The 21932-nt window shown below is 30.0% G+C and overlaps 3 protein-coding genes across 7 annotated transcripts in view; 1 reads left to right on the top strand and 2 right to left on the bottom strand.

Annotated features, from left to right (window-relative positions):
* Positions 1-280, bottom strand: part of LOC115236591 (calexcitin-2) — a 30556-nt gene extending 30276 nt beyond the window's left edge. Inside the window, exon 1 of the mRNA XM_029809133.1 lies at positions 50-280. The gene's annotated coding sequence lies outside the window, so the exon portion shown is untranslated. The remainder of the gene's footprint in view (positions 1-49) is intronic.
* Positions 1-21932, top strand: part of LOC115236588 (basic phospholipase A2 KBf-VA-like) — an 81000-nt gene that overhangs the window by 35902 nt on the left and 23166 nt on the right. For 2 of the 5 annotated variants that reach the window (XM_029809123.1, XM_029809122.1), the window contains one exon: positions 5587-5705. In XM_029809123.1, the coding sequence (XP_029664983.1) occupies positions 5675-5705 (31 nt within the window). In that variant the 5' untranslated portion in view covers positions 5587-5674. Of the gene's footprint in view, positions 1-5586; positions 5706-9282; positions 9525-10047; positions 10208-13349; positions 13386-13513; positions 13773-14686; positions 14865-14996; positions 15523-21932 lie in introns of those variants that run through there. The other 3 variants (XM_029809128.1, XM_029809127.1, XM_029809129.1) reach the window with 3 other exon arrangements.
* The window catches only part of LOC115236592 (neuropeptide CCHamide-2-like), a 10037-nt gene continuing 4065 nt past the window's right edge, over positions 15961-21932 (bottom strand). Inside the window, exons 2-3 of the mRNA XM_029809135.1 lie at positions 17005-17270; positions 15961-16743 (exon numbers count right to left, since the gene is read on the bottom strand). Coding sequence (XP_029664995.1) covers positions 16690-16743; positions 17005-17270 — 320 coding nt within the window. The 3' untranslated portion in view covers positions 15961-16689. The remainder of the gene's footprint in view (positions 16744-17004; positions 17271-21932) is intronic.

The raw sequence follows: 21932 nt of genomic DNA, 5'->3' as shown, positions 1-21932 counted from the left end.
GAAAGAGAGAAAAAGTAAAAAAAATGCTAAAACTCAAATTATGACTTACCTGCGAGAGTTGTACGCTGTCGTGTAACAGAAGAGTCCAACTTATCGAAAAGTTCCGCCGGAAAAACGCGGAGAAAACGACGCACGAATGCAACCGATAACGTGCAGTTACAAACGCAGCGGGAAAAGTTTCGGCGAGAGAGAAAGTGGGGGGATGTCAGGACCGATCGTACGATCTGTATGACGGACAGATGAAGCACAAAGTGCGCACCGCGAGCCCGAGCTTCTCCTCTTTATACCCTCGAACTTGCACCTGTGCTTGCGCAGACCGGCCCCTTAAAGCTCCGTTCGCTCATTTCCTTCATCGGCCGGTCTCGCAGAGCCAGGCTCCACGTGCACCAATGATGCATCCATCCTCCTGATTGCGTAGCATTTGTGAAATGATTGAGATCGCACGTGTATACATTAACGACGTATTTTAATCCTCCTCCGGGCAACGGTGAATTTGTCGGAGTCCCCGCATAAAATTGAATTTGAAAGAGTAACGAAGTTTTTTAATATTTCATATTCTATGCGGACCTCGAATCAATAATGCGGTGTGACGATAAATAATTGTATTGCAGAGGTAAAAAATAGAGTGCATTAAAGTGATGTACTTTTTAATTGACGTTACTTCTAAAAGTATATATATGAATCGAATAATTTATAATGATGTCAGAAAATATAAGTCAGCAGTGGCGAGAATATTGGTTAAAATTGAAAATTCAGTTCCGCGAAAATAATTCGCATAGATAAAACAATAATGCAATAGCAATCTTTTACATATACAATCAATACTAGATTTACTAGATTTAAATCAAGAAAGTAAGCTGAAAACAATACCTATTATTCAAAATTTTAATTAAAGCGCGTAATAGAAGAATATCATTGAAATCGTAATAGAGGGTAAATAGAATTTTTAACTAAAAATTTATATTGTCATTTTTATATTGAAATTAATATCATGCATACCAGCTATATGTATGATATTAAAATATGACTCATGTTTCTCAAAAAGATATTTGTGATCGCGAACTGATAAAATACAAATGCAAGATGACAGTTTGACGAGACAAAATCTAAGCCAAGTCGAGATCTCGAGTTTTTAGAAAATCGCCGATATGGTTGCTGATTCAGCATATTGGGAGCAACCGAATGTAAAGAAATCGCGACCGTATCAAGTACTTGTACTTATAAGCTTTTCTCAACGTGTGACTCTCGTCGATTTATCACTTCTTCTCTAAACGCTGATACTAGCTCTTCAAATCCACTTGGGTTAACTTAATGTTTTTCATAATATCAAATGAAACCATGTACATATCACTTAAACAATACGGAATACAGTCGAATATTTTGTTGAGATGACAAATATGCTGTACTATCAGCATAATTTATTTTGCAAGAAATAGTTGTATAATATTGATAATTTTTTCAAATAATTTTGACTTTTTAAGAGGAAGAGACATCTTCGGAGAGTGTCATGCTTTTAATAAAAGATGTGGAACAGAGTGTGTATATTTCTTGCTTCGTCACGTATTATGAACGATAATCATCTTGAAACGGGTTTACGAGGTAAGGTGGATAGGAAGTGCCTGCCTAGAGATTTATCTAGCTTTGTGATATCGCCTCTGACAGCAAAATTGTTTGAACCACAACCTTCCTTCATAATGTCACGCTTCGTGTAGCCTCTGCGACTATTGATGGCACTACTAGTTCTTACTAAAGCTTACGCTATATTTCGGTCCTAATCGTTATTTGCTTTTTATGGATAGCTATTATTTTTATCTTGATCAAGTGTTTTATATATATATATTTTTTAGTAAGTCCGTTTGAGATGTTTAAAATTGTGAACACAATTTTAAAATTATTACGTTTATATGCAATATCTTTTTTCGTAGCTTTTTTAGCATGAGCTTTGAAGTGGAAAGTTATACCTTTTTTTTCATTTTCAGTTTTTGCAGCGTTATACGCAACCTGATAGTTACGAATAAATATATTTGAAGTTAAATAAATATTCAAGTGAGTCGAATATTATTACAAACTAATACTTTTGTTAGAATCAATTTTTATGGGAATATTTTAAAAAACTGGTGGCGTACAATTTTACCACAACACGGTAACAATAATTTGCCGTCATCGATCTCGCTTGAATAAATTTCACCATCCTATGGTAATAGAATTTACATCATCAGAAAACTAAAGCTCAGAATCTGCCGGTGACTGTAACGTTATTATTCGCTTACAGTTATCACAAGAGCTTACGATTGTAAAAGTTTCGATACGATTCTAAAGAGGGCTTGGCCTTTTATTATGTTGACATACTGGATCTAAACTATGGGAGAATGATAATTTTTAAACGCTTTATTAGGTACATCGCACGCAATATACAAAGTGATATATTCAATATTTTTTTAATGTGTGTTAATATTATTGGTTATAAATTAATACGTTTTAATGTATTATATATAATATTATATATCATAATATATTTTAGAAAATATATTAATATACATTAAAAAGAATATTAACACACTATATATATAATGTATTATAGAACTTATATAGAATATTATTTTAAAATAACCTGAATACTCCTTTTTTGAATTAACTACTTAATTATTTGTTAATCAAAAATGTTCTTACAACACTAATTTCTGAATTATTGTAGCAATTGTTATTTGAAAACTTGATGTATAAAAAAGATATAGCATACAGTCATATTTTGTGGCTATATTTGTATTAAATAAGGTTGATGTGATATATAGAAAAGCATAAATTTTGTGATATATTGTGCAAATTCTTCACAGCTTTTGCGCGCAGTAAAAACGCGACGCGAACGTAAAAAACCACCCACAGTGTCTAAATGATAGTTATAAAAGCGCACGAGTATAAGCTACTCTTCTTGTAACTAAAGCTTTATATATTCTACTTTTTCGCTTATAAATTATGCTGATTTTATTTAGGTCGTAATTTCTTTTTCGCGCCTTTAATCAGCTTTGATTTATTGATACAATGATATGACATATCCTCGGGTCGATGTTTCCTACATTTAATTACTAGAAGTCTGTTAAAAACATCATAAATGTATTTGAAACGTTTTCAAAAAGAGCTATATAATTTTATTCATCAACATTGAAAATAATATGTTAGAGATTCGGGCAAATATAGTCTTCTTTGTTAGAAAATATTATATATAGAATAGTTATATGATTTTATATAACAAAAATTTTGTACGTAACGAATTATATTTAAACACATGTGCAGCACCTATTTTCAACTATGAAACTACCAATTTTCTGACCGAAACAGCACATACATTTTAAGGTCGTCGCAATATTGTCAAACTTTTCACTCTAATTGGCATTCGTGACATATTTCACCGGCTCGTACGATACATTTGCAGATAATACAAGCGCTGCCGAAAGCTTTCGACATCGTTCTTCACTCTGCATGTCTGATCTCGCGTTTGTATTAGCGTATAATCGGAATAAGAAAGGGGACCAGCATTAATATCGCAAGCATGTAAAAAAATGCGGAGGGTCGCGATGAAAGGCGTAATGTAAGATTTTGCCAAAAGACGAAGTATACATCGTATCGCGATCACAAAAAAAACGACGATACATGTAACATTGCGTTTAATTAACTGTCAGATACACTGTCAGATTACATCGAGTGTAAATGGCGATGCTAATCAGAATTCAGAATTGACAGATATCAAAGTTTGTCTGATTGAATATATCTGACTTATTTGTCAATCGATAGAGTTAATTCAATGTCAATTCTGTGCAACCTATCATACATTTACATATCTGTCTTTAATTAGTTTGGTGACGCGAGTGTATGCTAATTATTAAAAAAAAATTAAAAGTTTTCTTAGTTCTTTTGTCTTTATATTTTTAATACGTTGTGCAAAAAAAAAAGAAAGATTAATATGTAGAAAGAAAACGATACAAAAACGCAGTTATTATATAAAGAATTATTTTGCATTTTTTGTGATTTGCTCATTTTTTAATTTGTTTGACATTTATTGTAAAATAGAAAGAAAATTTTGAAGTATGTTTGTATACTTATATATATTTGTTTAAACATAGTTATTGGAAACCTTAAATTTCAACAATAAAAAGTGGATTTTAAATGTATATTGTTGGAAGAGTTCAAATTTCACAGTTAAAATCCAATCGAATAAAGGTCCAATAAAAGCCTGTCTCCTATTCTCTAACATGCTTTATCGTATTACTATTAATATAAATTCCTATTAAATTAAAAAAAAAGAATGCATTGGAAATAGTATACTACATTTTTTTTTGTTGCTTCGATTAATAAAAATATTTTATTTATTATTTTTTTTTTTTGCATGATACGTTTGTGTGTTTCATATGATGCACATTTGTTTTATAAAAATATTATATTATTTTTTGTATGACCTAAATAACGATGTAGGAGGGGGAATTAATAATATATATTTGCGATATGTGTGTTTGCTAAAAACTATTCTTCAAAAAGAGAAAAGTATATATTTCAAAATTTTATACATATATATTTGAAACTATCCCAATAAATAGGTAATTTTGCAAAGGATCACCTCCCGTTTAATATCCTGTCTTGGAAAAGCGCGTAAACACAAGATTTTGCGGAAGCGCGAGATCTCTTCCGGGCCTCGTGCGACTCAATGGTTCGAAGCATTTTTGCAAATCGTTAACACATCGTGTAAAATCAGGTTCGAGGTCTTTTGACGGCACATTTGCGAGGGACGAGCTCTCATAATGCGCACGACGTCATGAAGTCGATACATTTATCACATCACGATGTATGAAGGAGCTTAAATCCGCACGATTGCGAAAATGGAATATTAACAGCGACGCACACCCACGTGGTGATGCCTCCACGGAATCGACACACTGTACATTTTACGCGGCCCGTTTGTTCCCCTTTTTATTGCAAGCGCATATCGGATGCTGCAGTGAAATGGTCCGTATTTGTATACGACGTGCGCCGTTCGATGTGCGCGATCTATGTGTTACGTTACATTTTCGAAATCTTGTTTCAGTAAATTATTCGATGATTCACGATGATACTCGCTTTGTCGAGAATACGAATTCTGCCACGCGCGATTCCGCATTTAACGTTGATATTCTCATACCGGCACGTGTGTTTGTTGGGCATTTAATAAAAATTTTTTTGTTGCAATACAGGGGAATAAATAATTATTTAACAGTTGCGTAAAATATCGCTCTTTAAAAACACGCGCGATAATAACAAGTATAAATAATAGAAAACGGACACTTTTGTACGAATATCTGGTCATTACGATTCTTCGATCGTTATAAACTGCCTATATGATAGCAGAATGTTAACAGGGTTAGGTATCAATAATGAACTGTCCAATTAATCTCATGAATATTCTGATCGGGTCGGTCGAGAGAATAATAATAATAATAATACAGAATTACTTCCGCGCTTCGAACTTTTCGAATTAAAACCGCTGTTCTCATCAACGCGCAAAGAACTGGGTAAATTAATTAAAACATAATATATATAAACATATATTTTTATTTGCAGGACATCCAATGGAAGGTCTTACTATTGCTGAATATTTTTTAATCTCCGGAATGAAGAAATCGGACTGATTATCGTGAAATCTGACATCATGGAGTATCCGAGACACCGACGTAATTCAGGTAAGTTGAACACTTCCTGCAAGCCTAACGATTCGGAATATTGCTTTTGATTTCTAGGAAATTCTTTCCGAGTCTCATCGAGTCATTTAATATGCGAGTAGCGAGGAATTTCACTCGCAGATATTATAGGCAAATTATAAGCAGAAAGAATTCACCGATTGCACAAGTCATTACTATTTATTCGATATTCTTTCCTCGAGAATTTAATTAATAGGACGAATATTTTTTATCAAATTAATTTCGCTTCTTTTATGATTGATTTATATTTTATATCATAAATATTTCGCGCGGAATTTTTAAATAAAATTATATTGTATTTCAAACGAGATACAATAATCGGTAATATATTTTTCGTTAAATATCGAAAATGATCGCTAGTATGTCGCTTACAGGGACGAAAGTATTACACTCCATGCGTCGACCCCACGAATTTCGCGCCATCAAGTCGGCGCCGTAAAGTTATATTAAACGTGAACGAACGCGAAGTGACGAAAGCGACTCAACGAAACATTCAAATATCATGGCGTTTTGGGAACGATTCTTTATGCGCGTTAAATTAAATTGCCCGTTTATTGCCTTTCATACGAAGGGCCGCAAAAGTAATTGACAGCGAAAGCAACTTATGCCACTCTTCCTCCTTCTGATGACTTAGGTTTTACGACTGCGCGCGCGAGTCCACTTCTCTTCATGATGAAACACAGCGGATGATACTGTGCTGTTGACATAATTCTTCAGTGACATGATATTGAAATTTTCGATATACTTGTGACGTACTTGAAAGTTTGATATTCCAACATGAGAAAAAAAAGATTATTATTATTATTATTATTCTCAGCTGATCATTATCTTAAGCGTCCAACGCACGATTATGAAATAAATCGCCTCAACTTTATAATATATATATCTCACACTAGCTACATGAAAAAGTCGAGAAAAAGGGAAATCGCGAAAATATAATCTGGTAGATCCTAGGACTAATATTCAGTGGAAAATATCGTATCAGGACAATTTTAATTATCTGGTAAATGGATATTTTTTATTCAAAAATTAGCTGTACGATCCACTGAGAAATATCTGCATTTTCTTTTAGATCAATCTGTATTTCTCCGTATATAAACGTAGTACCAGGCACTAACAATCGAAAAATTATTGTATGAAAATCTAGTTGAGGTGAAGTTAAAAGCTTTTTTTTTTTATTCTGCAGACGCGTTCCGATTCGAATCCTTATCTACCGATGCAAATATAATTAGGTAGGCTATTAACAGAGACACTTGTTATAATATTACACTTTTGACCCGATCCACGAGCACCAGGTGCGCCGTCATCCGTCTTTATGTGCTCTGCGGTCTGACTACGAATGTGCGTAACTACTTACGGACAATGTGTCCGCGATACGGCGCACCTATACTACTTGCAGGTATCCGCGCCACTCTAGAGTTATCCAGAAACTTGTTGCGCTTTTCTCTCGCCTCACGATACACATAATCTTATATAATCTTTATCTATTAATTCGTATAATTTGAAAAAAGAATATGATTAATTTTACATTTTTTTTTAAACGCACTCTTATTTCACTGAAGATACATTGGTTACTTTCGTAGCAAGATACTTCTTTCTACGAAAAATTGTATTTATGTTTTGGTTGTTGTATTTGGTGTGTCCAAAATACTATTATTTCTCTCGACGATATCTAATTACACGGCCAGATGGCCACTATGGGCGATATTTAGACAAGTTGCAGGTACTAGTAATGTTAGATAACGCATGTCGCAATTTTTTGAAAGTATATGTTGCACTTAAGATATAAGATTGTCACGATGTCTCCATCTTTTTTGTTGATATTTTATCTAATTTATATTATGCAAGAATCATGCATATGTTATAAAACATATGTTGATATAATATTAAATCGCGAGTCTTTAAATATAATTGCGTTGAAATTTCTATTCATATTTATACATTTTCGATAGAAACAGATATCTCATTATTTATATGTAATTGGAATCTGTATGTCATTAGAAACATTTATTGTTTCTGCTATATAAAGCAGATTGCAGCTAATTAAAGAATTTATCTTTCTCGCACAAAGTTCAAAAGGACATCATAAATCTAGTTATTATTTTATTTGTATATTTGTATATATATATCTATAATTTTTTTCATTTATTTATGAGATAACGACCACGATGATTTATGAGCATAAAAATTTTCTTTGAACACTTTTCTCGCTTATGAAATTTCAAGATGTACGCTATTTATTTTTGTACTCACACACTTAACTTTACATGCATTATTTATCTTCGACTAACGAATATGAACAAGATGTATCTCTTTCACAAAAGCAGCCGCGTAAATATAAAGCTTAGCGTAAATTTTGCATATACTTTTATTCATTTATACGCCAATAAAACAAATGCTTAAGAAATAAAAAAAAAATATTGCACACATTTACCGAAACACAAATAGTTTTTGAACTGTATTGGGCAGAAAATGAAGAAACTTTGACAAGTTTAAATCTTAGAGATGAAAATTAATAACAGGACGTTTTATTATATTTTATTATATAATTTTTACATTATTTTAAGAATGTTAAATGTTAAGCGTATAATTTATTTCCTCAGAGTTTCAACGCTTGAGCTCGCGAAGATATTTGATATAGAAATTGATCAAAGGATCCACATATGTGAAAGGAGTAATTCTGAAACTAAGTGAACTTGTTAGAAATTCATTAAATATACACTAAATATGTAATATACTATATGAAACTTTTCTCTCTTTATATATATGAAAATTAAACTCTGAACTTTGACAAAAAGATATATTTTAATTTTATCATATATTTTATCATATATTTTAATTTTTATTTAATTGTGTAAGAGTATTAAATTCAAAACGGACTTTCTCAGAGTTTTGACGCTTAATTGCGAAGATATTCAATACAGAAATTGATCAAAGGACCCATATGAGTGGGGGTTAGGAATAATTCTGATAATTCTGAAATTGGTTGAACTACAATACATAGTTGGAAATTCATTAAATACATACTAAATGTAAATATATAATAGTAAATATGAGACTGCGAACACATGGAAATAAAATTATAAAAGATGCGATATACATAGTTAAAATTTTGATTAGTAAATATATAATAGTAAATATGAGACTGCGAACACATGGAAATAAAATTATGAATTATAAAAGATGCGATATACATAGTTAAAATTTTGATTATAGCAAAACTTGTGACAAAATTTTTTTTCAAAATTTTATTGTACGCCATTATAAAATAGCTATACGACTTGTATACATCGATAACTGATTTTTAAATAATATTCGATTATACGCGATATCTATCCGAGGTTAACTTCAAAATCCTAGTGTTATGGTAAATTTCCAATTAAAGTCCTCCCACGACGATTGTTTTTGTTCGCTCGCACGAAGTTCACCGTCACCGACGCAGGTGCGCATCCTGAGGGCGCGTTGATCAACCACCCCACCATGTACCACTAAGCTCGCCGCCGTGTACCGCCAGCGACACACGTCTATAAAAGCGGTGGTCGCATCGCTCCCCGGCTTTGAGTTCACTCGCCGACCCCTTCGATCGAGATCGACATTCTTTCGTGAGCAGGAAAAAGCCCTTCCTTCCCCCCGATCTGGTGAACGCGCGCAGGACGCGTCCGTACGTGTCCCGCTCATTTCTGCGAGGGTGAACGCAAGTGACATACCTATACTTTCATTTTCTGAGTGCAAGAAAAATAGGAAAAATAGAATTCGAGAGGGAGAGGGAGAGAGATAATCGTCAACGGAACAAAATCCACAGTCAGTACGATAGCTTGAAATATACTTGAGATTTCCTCTCTTTCGTTATTTTTTATTTTTTTTTTTTTTTTACTTTGTTTGATAAGAAATTTCGTAAGAAATGAGAATAGAAAAAGTCTACAAATATTATTTTAAAAGTCTGCAAATTAAACAAATTTGTGTTAATAAATTTTTTTAATTTAAACTGGGAGGTAACATTTTATAAAGACGTTTTTTTTTATTTTGGAAAATATTGTTGTTTTTTTTTTTAATGGATTGATAATGCTATATCTAATCGATGTAAATTTATAATATGTAGGAAAGAAATTTATACTGTAGAAATATTTATTTGTCTTAATTTATATAACATAATTTATGTTAACATAATCACATTTTTAAAAAAATTTATTATGCTCGAATCAATGTTATAAGATGAAAAAATCTATAGATGAGAAAAATTAGAATAAATTTTGTTTTATAATTTATCTTTTTTATGAAATTTATCTCTCTTGTGAAAAATAAATTTCGCTAAACCGACTTACAGGCGACAAACAATCGCAGGCCACATTTCCCGAACGTATCTGTTTGATTATTTACATAGTAAAGCATCAACTGAGATTATCACATGGCGTTGACTTCGAGAAAGCTCCGAAGGACAATCTTCGTGTTGATCTGCATCCTCTGCTTCGCCAATTACGCGGCCGGTAGGTACAATGCAGTTTCCGCCTCACATTTTAGCTCTGCTTTTTTCTCTTTACGTTTTACTTGATCAGCAGAAATTTTAATCTAATATTAGAATTTTTATGATAAACATAGTATGTTATACATAATAATATAAAGCAGGATTCTAATATTCTAAAATAGATTCTCTAATATTAACAAAAAACACATAAAAATTGTTCGTAGCGCATTTATTTCTATCATCGTAAAGCGATATTAAATATTAAAAAATTGCACTATATTAAAGAATATTAATTATGACGAGCAGAATGCAACTTGTATTTCTTTTTCTCAAATATACAAACTTCTATTTTCGTAACATGTAAATATTAAAACCGGTATTCTTGAATTAATGAATGGTCAATAAATTGGCTTTTTCTCGAAAGCAGCTTTTGGAATATTTAAGTAATCAACGAGGCATATATACATTATTATTAAATGGATTTATTGATGTGTCCCATATTTTTTACGTATATTTTTACATGAGCTTAATATCAATAGTCAAAATGCATTGAAATTAATCTGTAATACAAATCATTCTTCTCAAAATTACAGTTTAATTGAAAGTCAAGTAAGTAAATTGTAATCGTATATTCTCGATATAAATCCAACTAGTACTTTATTTTAAAATATGTATTGATTAGCGAAATTTCGAAATTCAATCGAGGCAAAATATCAGTTTAAACAAATAGTCCTTTTTACGTGATATACATATTTATAAAACCGCGATTAAGATAAGTGTAAATCTTATAGTGCGTGGTTGCATCTTATTATTATTATTTAATCATGCTTACATGTTCATGACGTCTAATGTAGAGAAACTTGAGAAGATAATATACCAACATTAGCGGGAACATGTCTAAGCAGGAAGATGTTTATTGCAATTTGTCTGTGCATCGGGTGGAAACTAATTATTCAAGACAGTGCAATATCTGTGAATTATTCCCGGATGTATGGCTATTAATTTGGGATGAAAAGGATATAAAGTTTATTGTAGTGTTTGGAACGCTAAGTGGATTATCATGAGGAAAGCTATAAATATGATTTTGTTGCCATAAATTAATTGGGAACTAGTGAAAATTGGAAAAATTTAATTGATATAAACTCGACATTTGCATACAATAACCCGACATATTTTTTTATATTTATTTCCTTTGTGCAATTTAAACTATAAATTATGTAATAAATTTTCTCTTTGGCCAGAGTTTATACCATCAATATAGTGTTGTATTAACGTAGTTGTGTTAATGTGTTGAATTATTAAAAGTTTAATAGAGATTTCTGGAATTAAATGCATAAATTTACGATGATATTTACATTACGATAAAATCCTTATGAATCTCTCAGAATATTCGAAAGTCAATTTCAAATTGGATATAAAATATTATATATTCTACTTTTACTATAAAAAATTAAATAATCATTACTTTTTATAAAACGTTACGAAAATATTAAAAATTATTTCGAACATTTACGAGAGAGAGAGAGAGAATAATTTACTTAAAATTTTATTTATTTTATATTGCAAATGTCTCGAGCCTTGCTAAACATATACAAGATATTTGTTATTTAGTTACCCATCGTCTTTCTTACAACACAATGAGAACTTATGAAATAATAGAGAAGTGAGGAAAAGTTTTTATTATATTTTCTGTAGAAAATACGCGATGGTGCATATTTATTAATTTCGGGTCAAAATTCTCTTGGAGAGAGAGAAAGAAAGAGCAGAAATTTATAATTACAAATTCCGAGTATATATGTGCAAAGATGTAACGACTAAAATTTAATTCATATTATTCCAAATAAGAATCTGAACTTTTATCTATTATATTATCATAGCCCTTTGCCAGCCGCCTCCTTAATGATCATCACGATCCTTTGTATGAATAAGATGAGCGTAAAATATCACGGTACGAATCAAGTCGGTAAAGGCAAATGTAATATTTAAATGGCATCGATTTCAGCAAAAATCAGAGTAACCTTTGAAAATGAAAAGTGTAGACACCCAGAGTCTTCTGGACATATTATATATATGTCATGCACAAAGACGACAAACTCGATATGCGCGATGGATAAAAGTGAATTTCTTTTATCCCGCATTTTGCATGTGAACAAAAGAGATCCATCGGGGCAACGAAAACAACATCTACTGGATGCTGTTTTCACATTTTGTTTCACGCGCGAAACGTGAATAAATATTTTTGCTTTCGATTCCATTTGCACCTTTCGATACGAGCAGTCCTTTAATCCGATTGTTGCACAATTTCAATTACTTCTTACTTACTCGAAAAGAGGCTTATTGAATTTTTAGTGGATTGTTATTCCCGATATATTTTACAAGTGGAATTGTCGTAGACGCAGAGATATATTGAAATATCTCCCGATTGATATATAATTGTTATATTATATATTTACTTAAATTATATGGATTATTTTAATTTTATATTGTTAGTATCTATAATTCGTGGTGCTAAGAATTTTTTCATAAAATTTTAGATTTTCTTTATCTATTATTTCTCGGAATAAGTAAATATTCTTACGATGAGAGTATAATAAAATTTGAGTTTTCCCTCTCTCTAAAGCGCGACGAAATCATAATAAAGAAATAATGGAAAGCCAATTTTACGGGATATTATTTGCCCTAACATTCATTGCATACAAGGAATGTCGAAGCGAGCTTTCTCATACCGTTTATAAGCGGTTCACAAGATCGTTCTTAACGCGGAACATCGTCTGGGGAATATAATAGTGTAATAAGCGTTTTCAAATAAATTTTTATTACATTCCTTTTCAATGCACTGAACACGGTTTCTGTTTTATCAACAGTTGAGTGTTGGCCATAATATTATTCCTACAATTTTGGTTGAATTTTCTCATGCACCGTCTTATTATAATGTGTTGTTACTTCAGATTAAATTTCCGATATAGCTTATTTTATCTAATAACTTAATATCCTACATACCACACGTACATCCACACAAATAATCATTTATTAAATATTTCTTTCTATTTATCTCTACTCATCACCAATTATATGATAAGACGTGAAAATATTAATGACAAAAAAGAGCTTTGAAATTGTATATTATTCAACATTGTAATATATAAATATTACATTTTATCCAGGATCCTGTCTAAGCTATGGACATTCTTGTTGGGGAGGTACGTAGTTTTATATTAATACTTTTAATAATAATAATAATAATATATTTTTATCGTGAGAATAATATAATGTCTGCACATCAATATATCTATTTTTAATTAGTTTGTACGATGTAAAAAAATTTTAGCGCACGGGAAGCGCAGCGATGCACCCATCATGTCCATTCTGACAGCCAAGAGTTTGTTAAGCGGATCCCCGCAAAACAACATCGCGCCTTCTTCCCAGGCACAATTGATTTTATCCCGCTTAATTGCCGGACAACAACCCGTATTACCGTTGACGGATAAAGATTCCGTTAGATGGAACGACTCCCCTAATTATAAAACTTTTATCCAGTCAAAGTGGGACACGGCACTACTGAATTATGATGACACTTTATCAAACAGGTGAATTTTTTGTGGGGAATAATATAGGGAGCATCAAACAAACACAAGACTTTGACAAAAATTTTTTTACGAAAAATATACACAACATTTTTTATGATTATTTTAACTAAAAATGCTATCTATGTTTTATTTACACAAAGGCTTTTGGCGTTTAATTTATCTGAAAAATTTTAATGAACGTTCTCTTGTATCTCTTATATATGTTGTTTTTGATATATGTATATATAATATACGTGAAACATTAGAATACCCTTTTAATTAAAAAATAACAATAATATATAAATTATTTAATTATATAATTTAAAAATTAGATTCTTATGACTGAAACGTCGTATAAGTACAAGCAATATAAACTGCGATCGAATAAATGTTGAACTAAATATTTTTAAGATAGTCTAATTCTGAAGGAATAATGACAAAGTTATGTAGAATTATAAGGAACTAAGTAAGTCCATTTTACAGTTAGCGAAGAAAAAGTAGTTTTAAAGGGTAGATTTGGTTTATAAACTTTGAAGAAACTCGTTAGAAGTTTTAGGCTTTGTTTTATGAATCATTATATTCATGGTTAAATTTTGCATTTTAATTAAAAAAGACATTTTATTAAGATAATCGGTGGATGTATAACAATTTAATAGTTCTAATTTAATATTATCTAATATTATCAGTCTGTTTAGTTTTATGTAATTTTATTATTTATTCGTAATTATTTCAAATATAAAATTTCTATTCAAAAATATCTTTTTTTTTTGCAATTAAGTTGGATATTTACTCTGAAAAATAATTTATATCTTTTATAGATATAACCACACATATTACAAAAACTATTTTCAAGATTCTATTAATATATTAATAGATAGAGAGTTTTCTATTAATATATAAGAGACTAATATAGCAATCGCAACACGAATTTGCAGAATTCCAATTAACAACGAAAACGAAAACAATAAGCGCAAAATAAGCAACGCACAAGGTACAATGCGTAATATGAACGAAAAATTTGAAAACATTCCAGATGGAATCTTGCTAGTTTCAACTGATGAATACGATAAGCCAATTAATAATCCTCGAAAGTTAGACATACTCAAATTTCTGGTATGTCTTGTATTTTCATTAACAGTTACTGAATTTTTTAATTAAATTTTTCAATTTAATTTTTAATTAACGTTTTTCTAAGTATCTACTTGTTAAATATTAACGCTCATTTAACGATGCGTTTGTTTTCAGAATGAGGAAAACGGAAATACGAAATAAACGAAATGTGAAAGACTGCAAGATACATGAAAAAGAATTTTCAGAAAAAAACATCTTACAATCAAAGTAATAATATAATAATTCTCTGTAAAAACGTATCTATATGTTTTTTTATTAAATTCCTGTTTGGTTTAATGTTCTACCTGGATTAAAAAAGAAAAAACAATTTTTACTTAGAAAGCTATACTTTTCTGTAATAAAACTATCAATGATAGTAATTCTGTTAATCACGATATAATTATATAAAATGTTCAAGGATATTAATTAGAAAAATAATACAAATTTGAAGGGTGGCAATTTCGTTGATTACTACGAAATTCCGTAGTAATCATTTACTACGTTTCATTTCGACTAATGTGTGAGATTGTATATCTACTACTGATATGTATATCTACTACTATAGAGAGTGTTGGTTATCTATGTGAAACTGAAAGAGCTTTCTACCTTCTTCCTACTCTGTAAAACTATCGAATAAATCTGAAAGCCTGATTTTATATTAATTTCTGTGAAAGTCAATTACTAAATTTAAAAAGAAGTATGTTAATAAAAAATCAGATAAAAGTACATATGTATATATATAATATGAAAATATGTATAACACAGTCTCAAATATTTAATCCCGTGTTAAAAGACTCAGTGTTTGCCAATATTTATTTCATTCATTTCTTTTTACATAATAAATTAGAGTTTATAAATGCGGTTATTGACATATTAATTTAAATAATTATTACATTAAATTAATCAACATTAAGTCAAGAGAAAGATACAAAATTAATTGAATTATTATCATATTCTACGTGAACTATAAAGTAAGAAAAAATATACATTATAATAATATAACATTAAGGCATAATTTCTTACTGTATAATTATATTCGGGGTATAAAAATAATAAATAATATCTATTATAGTCGTGTAGTTCAATAACTTGATCAATTCTAATGCGGACATTTATTTCGCAAAAATAGGTCATAATGTCACCAACTGTGCCATAAATGTTTATAATGTGTTTACATACGATAAATTTTTATAGTTTATCGCCCGATTTTACAATATACTATCAACTTTTTGACAGCAGACAATAAAACAATAATTTGTTATTACGACAATGGGGAATGTTACCGACACGATTCACGCAGCGTTCGCGTTTATCTGCCGACAATAATATCGTAGAATATAGCATCCAGAAGACACAATTTCAAAAAATACTGTTTGTTTTTTGTATTTAATCCAACGGAGTTCGCAGAATGATAATGATCTAATATATAAAAACAATTTAGGTACGCAGTCTATGCGTACAAGATATTCAAATTAATATTACAAAAAACATATACAGAAAATATATTTAAAATAAAAAGAAATCTGTTATAATCTAATAATTTAAATACATAGGAGAATATATAGAGAGTTAATGAGACAACATTTTAAAAAAAGCTATATCCTCTCTTTAGCTTTGCTACAACGATTTATAACATTAAATGATATTTATAATATTAAATGGGAAATGTGATCGTCGTATTACGGAAAAAATATACAATAATAGTATAAAATGATAGTCAGAGCATAATTAAATAATTTAAATAACAATCAATTCCTTCTAAATATATACGCGCGATACGAAACTGCTTAATCTTGACGCACGTAAATAGCTCGCCTGTACACTCCCTTTATTTATTAGTGATATCTGTTTCTGTGCGATGCGGGCGACGATGAGATGCTATCTGAAAAATATAATATGCATACCATAAGATATTTTTTACTCATCATTTCTAATTATTTCTTAAATATTAATGAGTTAAAATGTCCTTTATTTTTATAGTTTCATAATAGTTGTTATTGACAACTCAAGATATACATATAGGTATCTGTTACTAATATAAAAGTTTTATCTCTTTATTTTTATTGTTGGAGGATCTTTTTTATTTATTAATTCTATGTCTCTCTCTTATTGTTAGTATTTATTCGTCTAAATCTAAACGTACCCATTGATTAAGTAAAGACGACAAGGGATAAAGATCGAATTGTTGAGTGTCTTTGCGAGTCCGTATGAAAGGTAACGACTTATCCGAACGTTCCCGAAATTCATCATTTGGAAGAACGTAGAATAATTCATTGTCATCGTTTGGCGACGGTACATTGGATTCTTGAAACTTCTGGTTACGACTTTCTTGCGTGTCGTGTCGCATAGTCGAATCGAATCTTTTACCATGACCGCCGAAACAGGAATGTCCAAATGACGCGCAGCCACCTGTATGACACATTATAATTATCGATATTAGATGCATGAATTATTTATGTAAAGGCACAATCGATATGATGTTGATTGCAAAGAAAGATAATAATTTGAAATGCGATGTTAGTTATATACAATACAATAAATTTCTAGTTAGGAATTTGCGTTCGCAAAAATGTTTTCGGACTCTTATTTGCTACGTCTTTTGTATTAAATAAATAATAATCTTTAAACAATATTTTTACAGTAAGGAATATATAATTATTTATTCATTGAAAGTCATTGTAGAGAATAAGACTTAATATTAAAACAAAAAGTGAAGAGTTATACATAAAGACCTAAAAATATTTGTTTTCAAAAACATCTTTTGTATATAGTTTTCTTGGCGTAGTCTTTTCGAAATCATACCTTTGCGAACGTAGTTATTGGTACTCCTTTGGCTAGTACTTCTTTTTTCTCGCGCTGCGAAAGAAATCAATATCTAAAAAAAAATAAATAATTTTTCGATAGTTTCGAGATCTTTTTAGGTTCCTATGTATACGATCTCTTATGAAATAATAAAAAGTATCTGATTTTAGTAACTTGTAAAATATCGGATAATCGAGAATCAGAGAAAAAAGAGACCAAAATATTTAAAACAGATAAAAAGATGCTACTGTGTATTTTCTTCGGATATCGAGATTGCATTTTGAAAAATAAATAATCATATATTCTTCCTTTATTGATACCATAAAAATTTCCTTTGATAGCCGCAGATCTTTGCCGCTCAGAATATACATACATCAATATCTAGATATATGACTCAAATGTGTCTATTTAATGAATGTTGGGGAATTTATATTTAATAGGGTTTATATCCGAATAACCAGATTTATAAAAGCTTGTATAAGCTTAAAAGTGAGATAGTTGCGCGTTGTATTTTCTATCTAGTTAATAATAAAACGAATACGCAACCGTGTTATATTCATTAAAAACGATTACGGAATATCGATAATCCAAAAATAATGAATTGTATTTCAAATAATCCAAAAATAATGGATTGTATTTCGATAATCCAAAAATAATGTATAATCTAAGTTCTTTCTATGAAGCTCTTTTTAATTATATAAACACAAATTCGCAGTATTTTATATATTTATATAGAATTGATTTCTGAGTTGAAATCTGAAAAAAATCAAACTTTCCTCTTCGATTTCGAGAATGTATTAATGTTTATTACTATATGGAATAAGCCACAATTTATCCCGTCTTTTAATGTAAATAAGTACTAAATAAGTACTTCCTGTAAAAGAGGAATTATTTATGAAATTTATTTCTCTTCAACACGAGAAATCAATTTTAATTTTCTACGCGTCTATTATCTAGGAAAAAATTTATAAAAATGCTTGTCACATAAACAAGGATGATAATTTATGAAAAGAGCACACAATGTGTTTGATTTTGAAAAGCATTCTTTGCATATAAAGAAAAATCATTTCATTAAATTTAATTTAATATACGGAAAAAAAAACAGTTTTGATTTTCCATCAAAAATTTAAAACCCGTAAAAATAATAAATACAAAAAATAATTTTTGATCTCAGAACAAATACAAGCGACGACAAAGCCAATAAAAGTGCATTAGTAACTGTGTTTCTAAAGTATTTGTAGTACAACTTCTCGTGGGAGTATCTTTATCTACAATTATAAAATATGATATACGTATATGTCACGAGAAGTGTAATGTCAATATCTTATATTGTGCTTTCATCTTTTCATCGTTGCTTGGATTGAAACATGTAGCTATTGTTTAAACAAATGTATATATACAAATATATATGAAAATTAATAAATTAATAAGAGTATAATATTTTATAATTTTTCGATCAATATTTATGCACCTATGCATTTATGCATATAATTTATGCATTTACACATGTAGCTTACGGATAAAAGTATTGTAGACAACCTTGCGTGTGTGAAATCTCAACGAGTGAATATTTAATTGGGGCCAAGCGAGAAACCGACGGGCAAAACGATAAATATATAATCCGTGATTCGTGCCGGAACTGAAATTACTCGTGAACGGTAAAGGAACAACTTGCTTTCCGCACAGAACAGCTCACTCAATTATCACCTGAAACGAAGCTGATTAATCCACCATCGGTTTCGACCTTTCTTCTTCCGAGCAATTTCGTTTCTACGTGTGCCATATTTTTAAGAGTTTTACAATGCTACGAGAGAACTCGTTGAGCGCTCACATCTTTCTTCCATTTTTTCGACATAAGTATGTACGTCACACTTGACATTGCTCCCGATAATATAACTGCAATGTAACCGCGCGCGTAATTTATTATCCACATTAAGAAGATAATATATTCGCGCGTATCAAGAAGAAATATATTCGCGCTCTCCGACCTTTTCGGTAAATGTTCGTTTGCACTTTAGCCGCGCACCTGGATTCATCATCGTACACGAAAATACGCGTCACGGTTGAACAATTCGATCTGAGCAGCCGCTGCATTTACAGTGAAATGGACTGGCGTATTACGTAATTCCATTCTACATCTATACAGTGTGAATCTACCAAAGTGCATTTCACCGTAACACCAATAGCGCGCACGAGTAAAAATTTCGATATTCTATCTATAAAAAATCGCCATTAACTCTTGTTTGCTACTAACTTTGCACCGCCAACTCTTGTAGCGATTTATATAACTTGCAATTTTTTAGTAGCATCCCAGGAATTTAATGCAGAAATATTTCTACGCGAGGCAACGGTACAAAGTACAAATTATATATTTAGAAATTTAGATTTTGGTTGTGCGTAGTTTTTTTGCGAATCGAATAACGATGCTTATCTCGTTCTTGTGTGTACATTGCTTTCATATATTCTTTCTTTTTTTTTTATATTATTTGCTTGTCTCTGTCTCTCGTATTATCTATATTTATATATCTCTATTTCATATATTTTGAATATTACAGAATTTATCAGCACATATTATCGTCATTAAATATATAAGATATCTCTCCCAGAGCTTCTCTCGGATACGTTTCGTAAATACATTCTATGTACAAATCGAATAAAGTCTCAAAATTTTAAAAAAATTTTCTTGTAGCCGGTACAACCATTTTTTTCACGTTGTGAAAAGAATAACTGTTCCAAAAATATGGGAAATTTTTTTGGAAATTTTGTATCTTTCTTTAGTTCCTATACGCTATCTACACTTCCTCGCGTTACAATTATTAAGAGAGATACAATATCGAATGTAAACACGATATATCTTTATTTTCATCATTGCTTTGACGATTCTATATGATTGGGTAACGCATTGTTATAACATACACGTTCATTTTATTTCTCGCGTAACTGTTAATTAATACAATTTGCTAGCCGCATGAAACATGTTCATTTAAAAGAACATTTGTATGCAAGAGTTGTTGCAGACAAATAATTCTGAAAATATACAATATATATATATTATATTTATTTTTCAAAATTTTAATAAGTGTTAATGTAATCTTTCTCTTTGTTAAGAATGATTTTACTTTAGGCAATTCGCAATTCGCAATAAAATGTGGAACTAATTTTTATTTATAATTTTATGTGTCGTATGTCGCATAAAATACGGTAAACATTTGAAGAGATAACATACAGATATATAAAATATACATATCGTAATGCACACAAATATGCCATACATAAAATTATGAATAGATTTTTATTTTCAATTTTATCGCAAATTATCAATTATCTGAAGTAGAATTTACTTATAAGAAAAAAATATAATAAGAAAATATAAATATCAAAAAATAAACAAAAATTTGAAGAAAAAGAAAGCAAAGAAAAATTAAATTGACACCAATAAAGCTCTATCTTTCCTTCTTTAGAACTTCGTTGCTCTTCGATGTAGATCGAAATGATGTTACGGCTATGAATAATCTAATGAGAGCCACTGAGTTAAATGCTATTTTTTTGCTTTTTTGCTTGAAGTGTTTTAACTGATGTCGATTATGTCGATGAACTAGACACTGATGTCGAAAGTAGACACACGGAAATATATTTGTCAAATTTATTTTAATATTTTTATGCATGGAACATTGAAGGATAAATCTGTAAATTTTAGTTTTGATATTGAAAATTAAACGCATCCAACTCAAAACTGATTATTGCAATAAATAAGTAAACGGTTGGTACGGCATAAATTGGAAGCTTTACGGTATAAATTTGAATAGATATATTAAGAGTTACCAAATGCACAATTATTAATAATGTATGCATTATTTGCCTGTTATATACACCTAATTAAGCTGTTTCATTAAATGTTAATTGTATTGCAATTTTCTGCGTCGGTATGACTTTTAATAAAGCGAAATGTAGTCAATTAAGTTATTAATTTTCGATATTTAGAACTAGAGTATCAAAACTAGCTCTATATAAAGTTAATTTATATACCATAATTTATATTATTATAAGATATACTATATTAACAGTACATTAACGGCTCTGTATTAACATACTGTATAACATTTAAATCAATTTGAAATTTCTGAATGTAAAATATTTTTTTATTTATCATTAAATCTATAGAAAACTAAAGCAAGATAGATTCTCCATACATATATATACACATTATATCCATAATAGAAATATTATATAACTAATAATAATTATAAAAAAATTATAGAAAAGACTAAT

The sequence above is a fragment of the Formica exsecta genome, unplaced genomic scaffold (assembly GCF_003651465.1).
Source record: "Formica exsecta isolate Colony F162 unplaced genomic scaffold, ASM365146v1 scaffold258, whole genome shotgun sequence".
Lineage (NCBI taxonomy): Eukaryota > Metazoa > Arthropoda > Insecta > Hymenoptera > Formicidae > Formica > Formica exsecta.
This window is presented reverse-complemented; position numbering and strand designations above follow the sequence as displayed.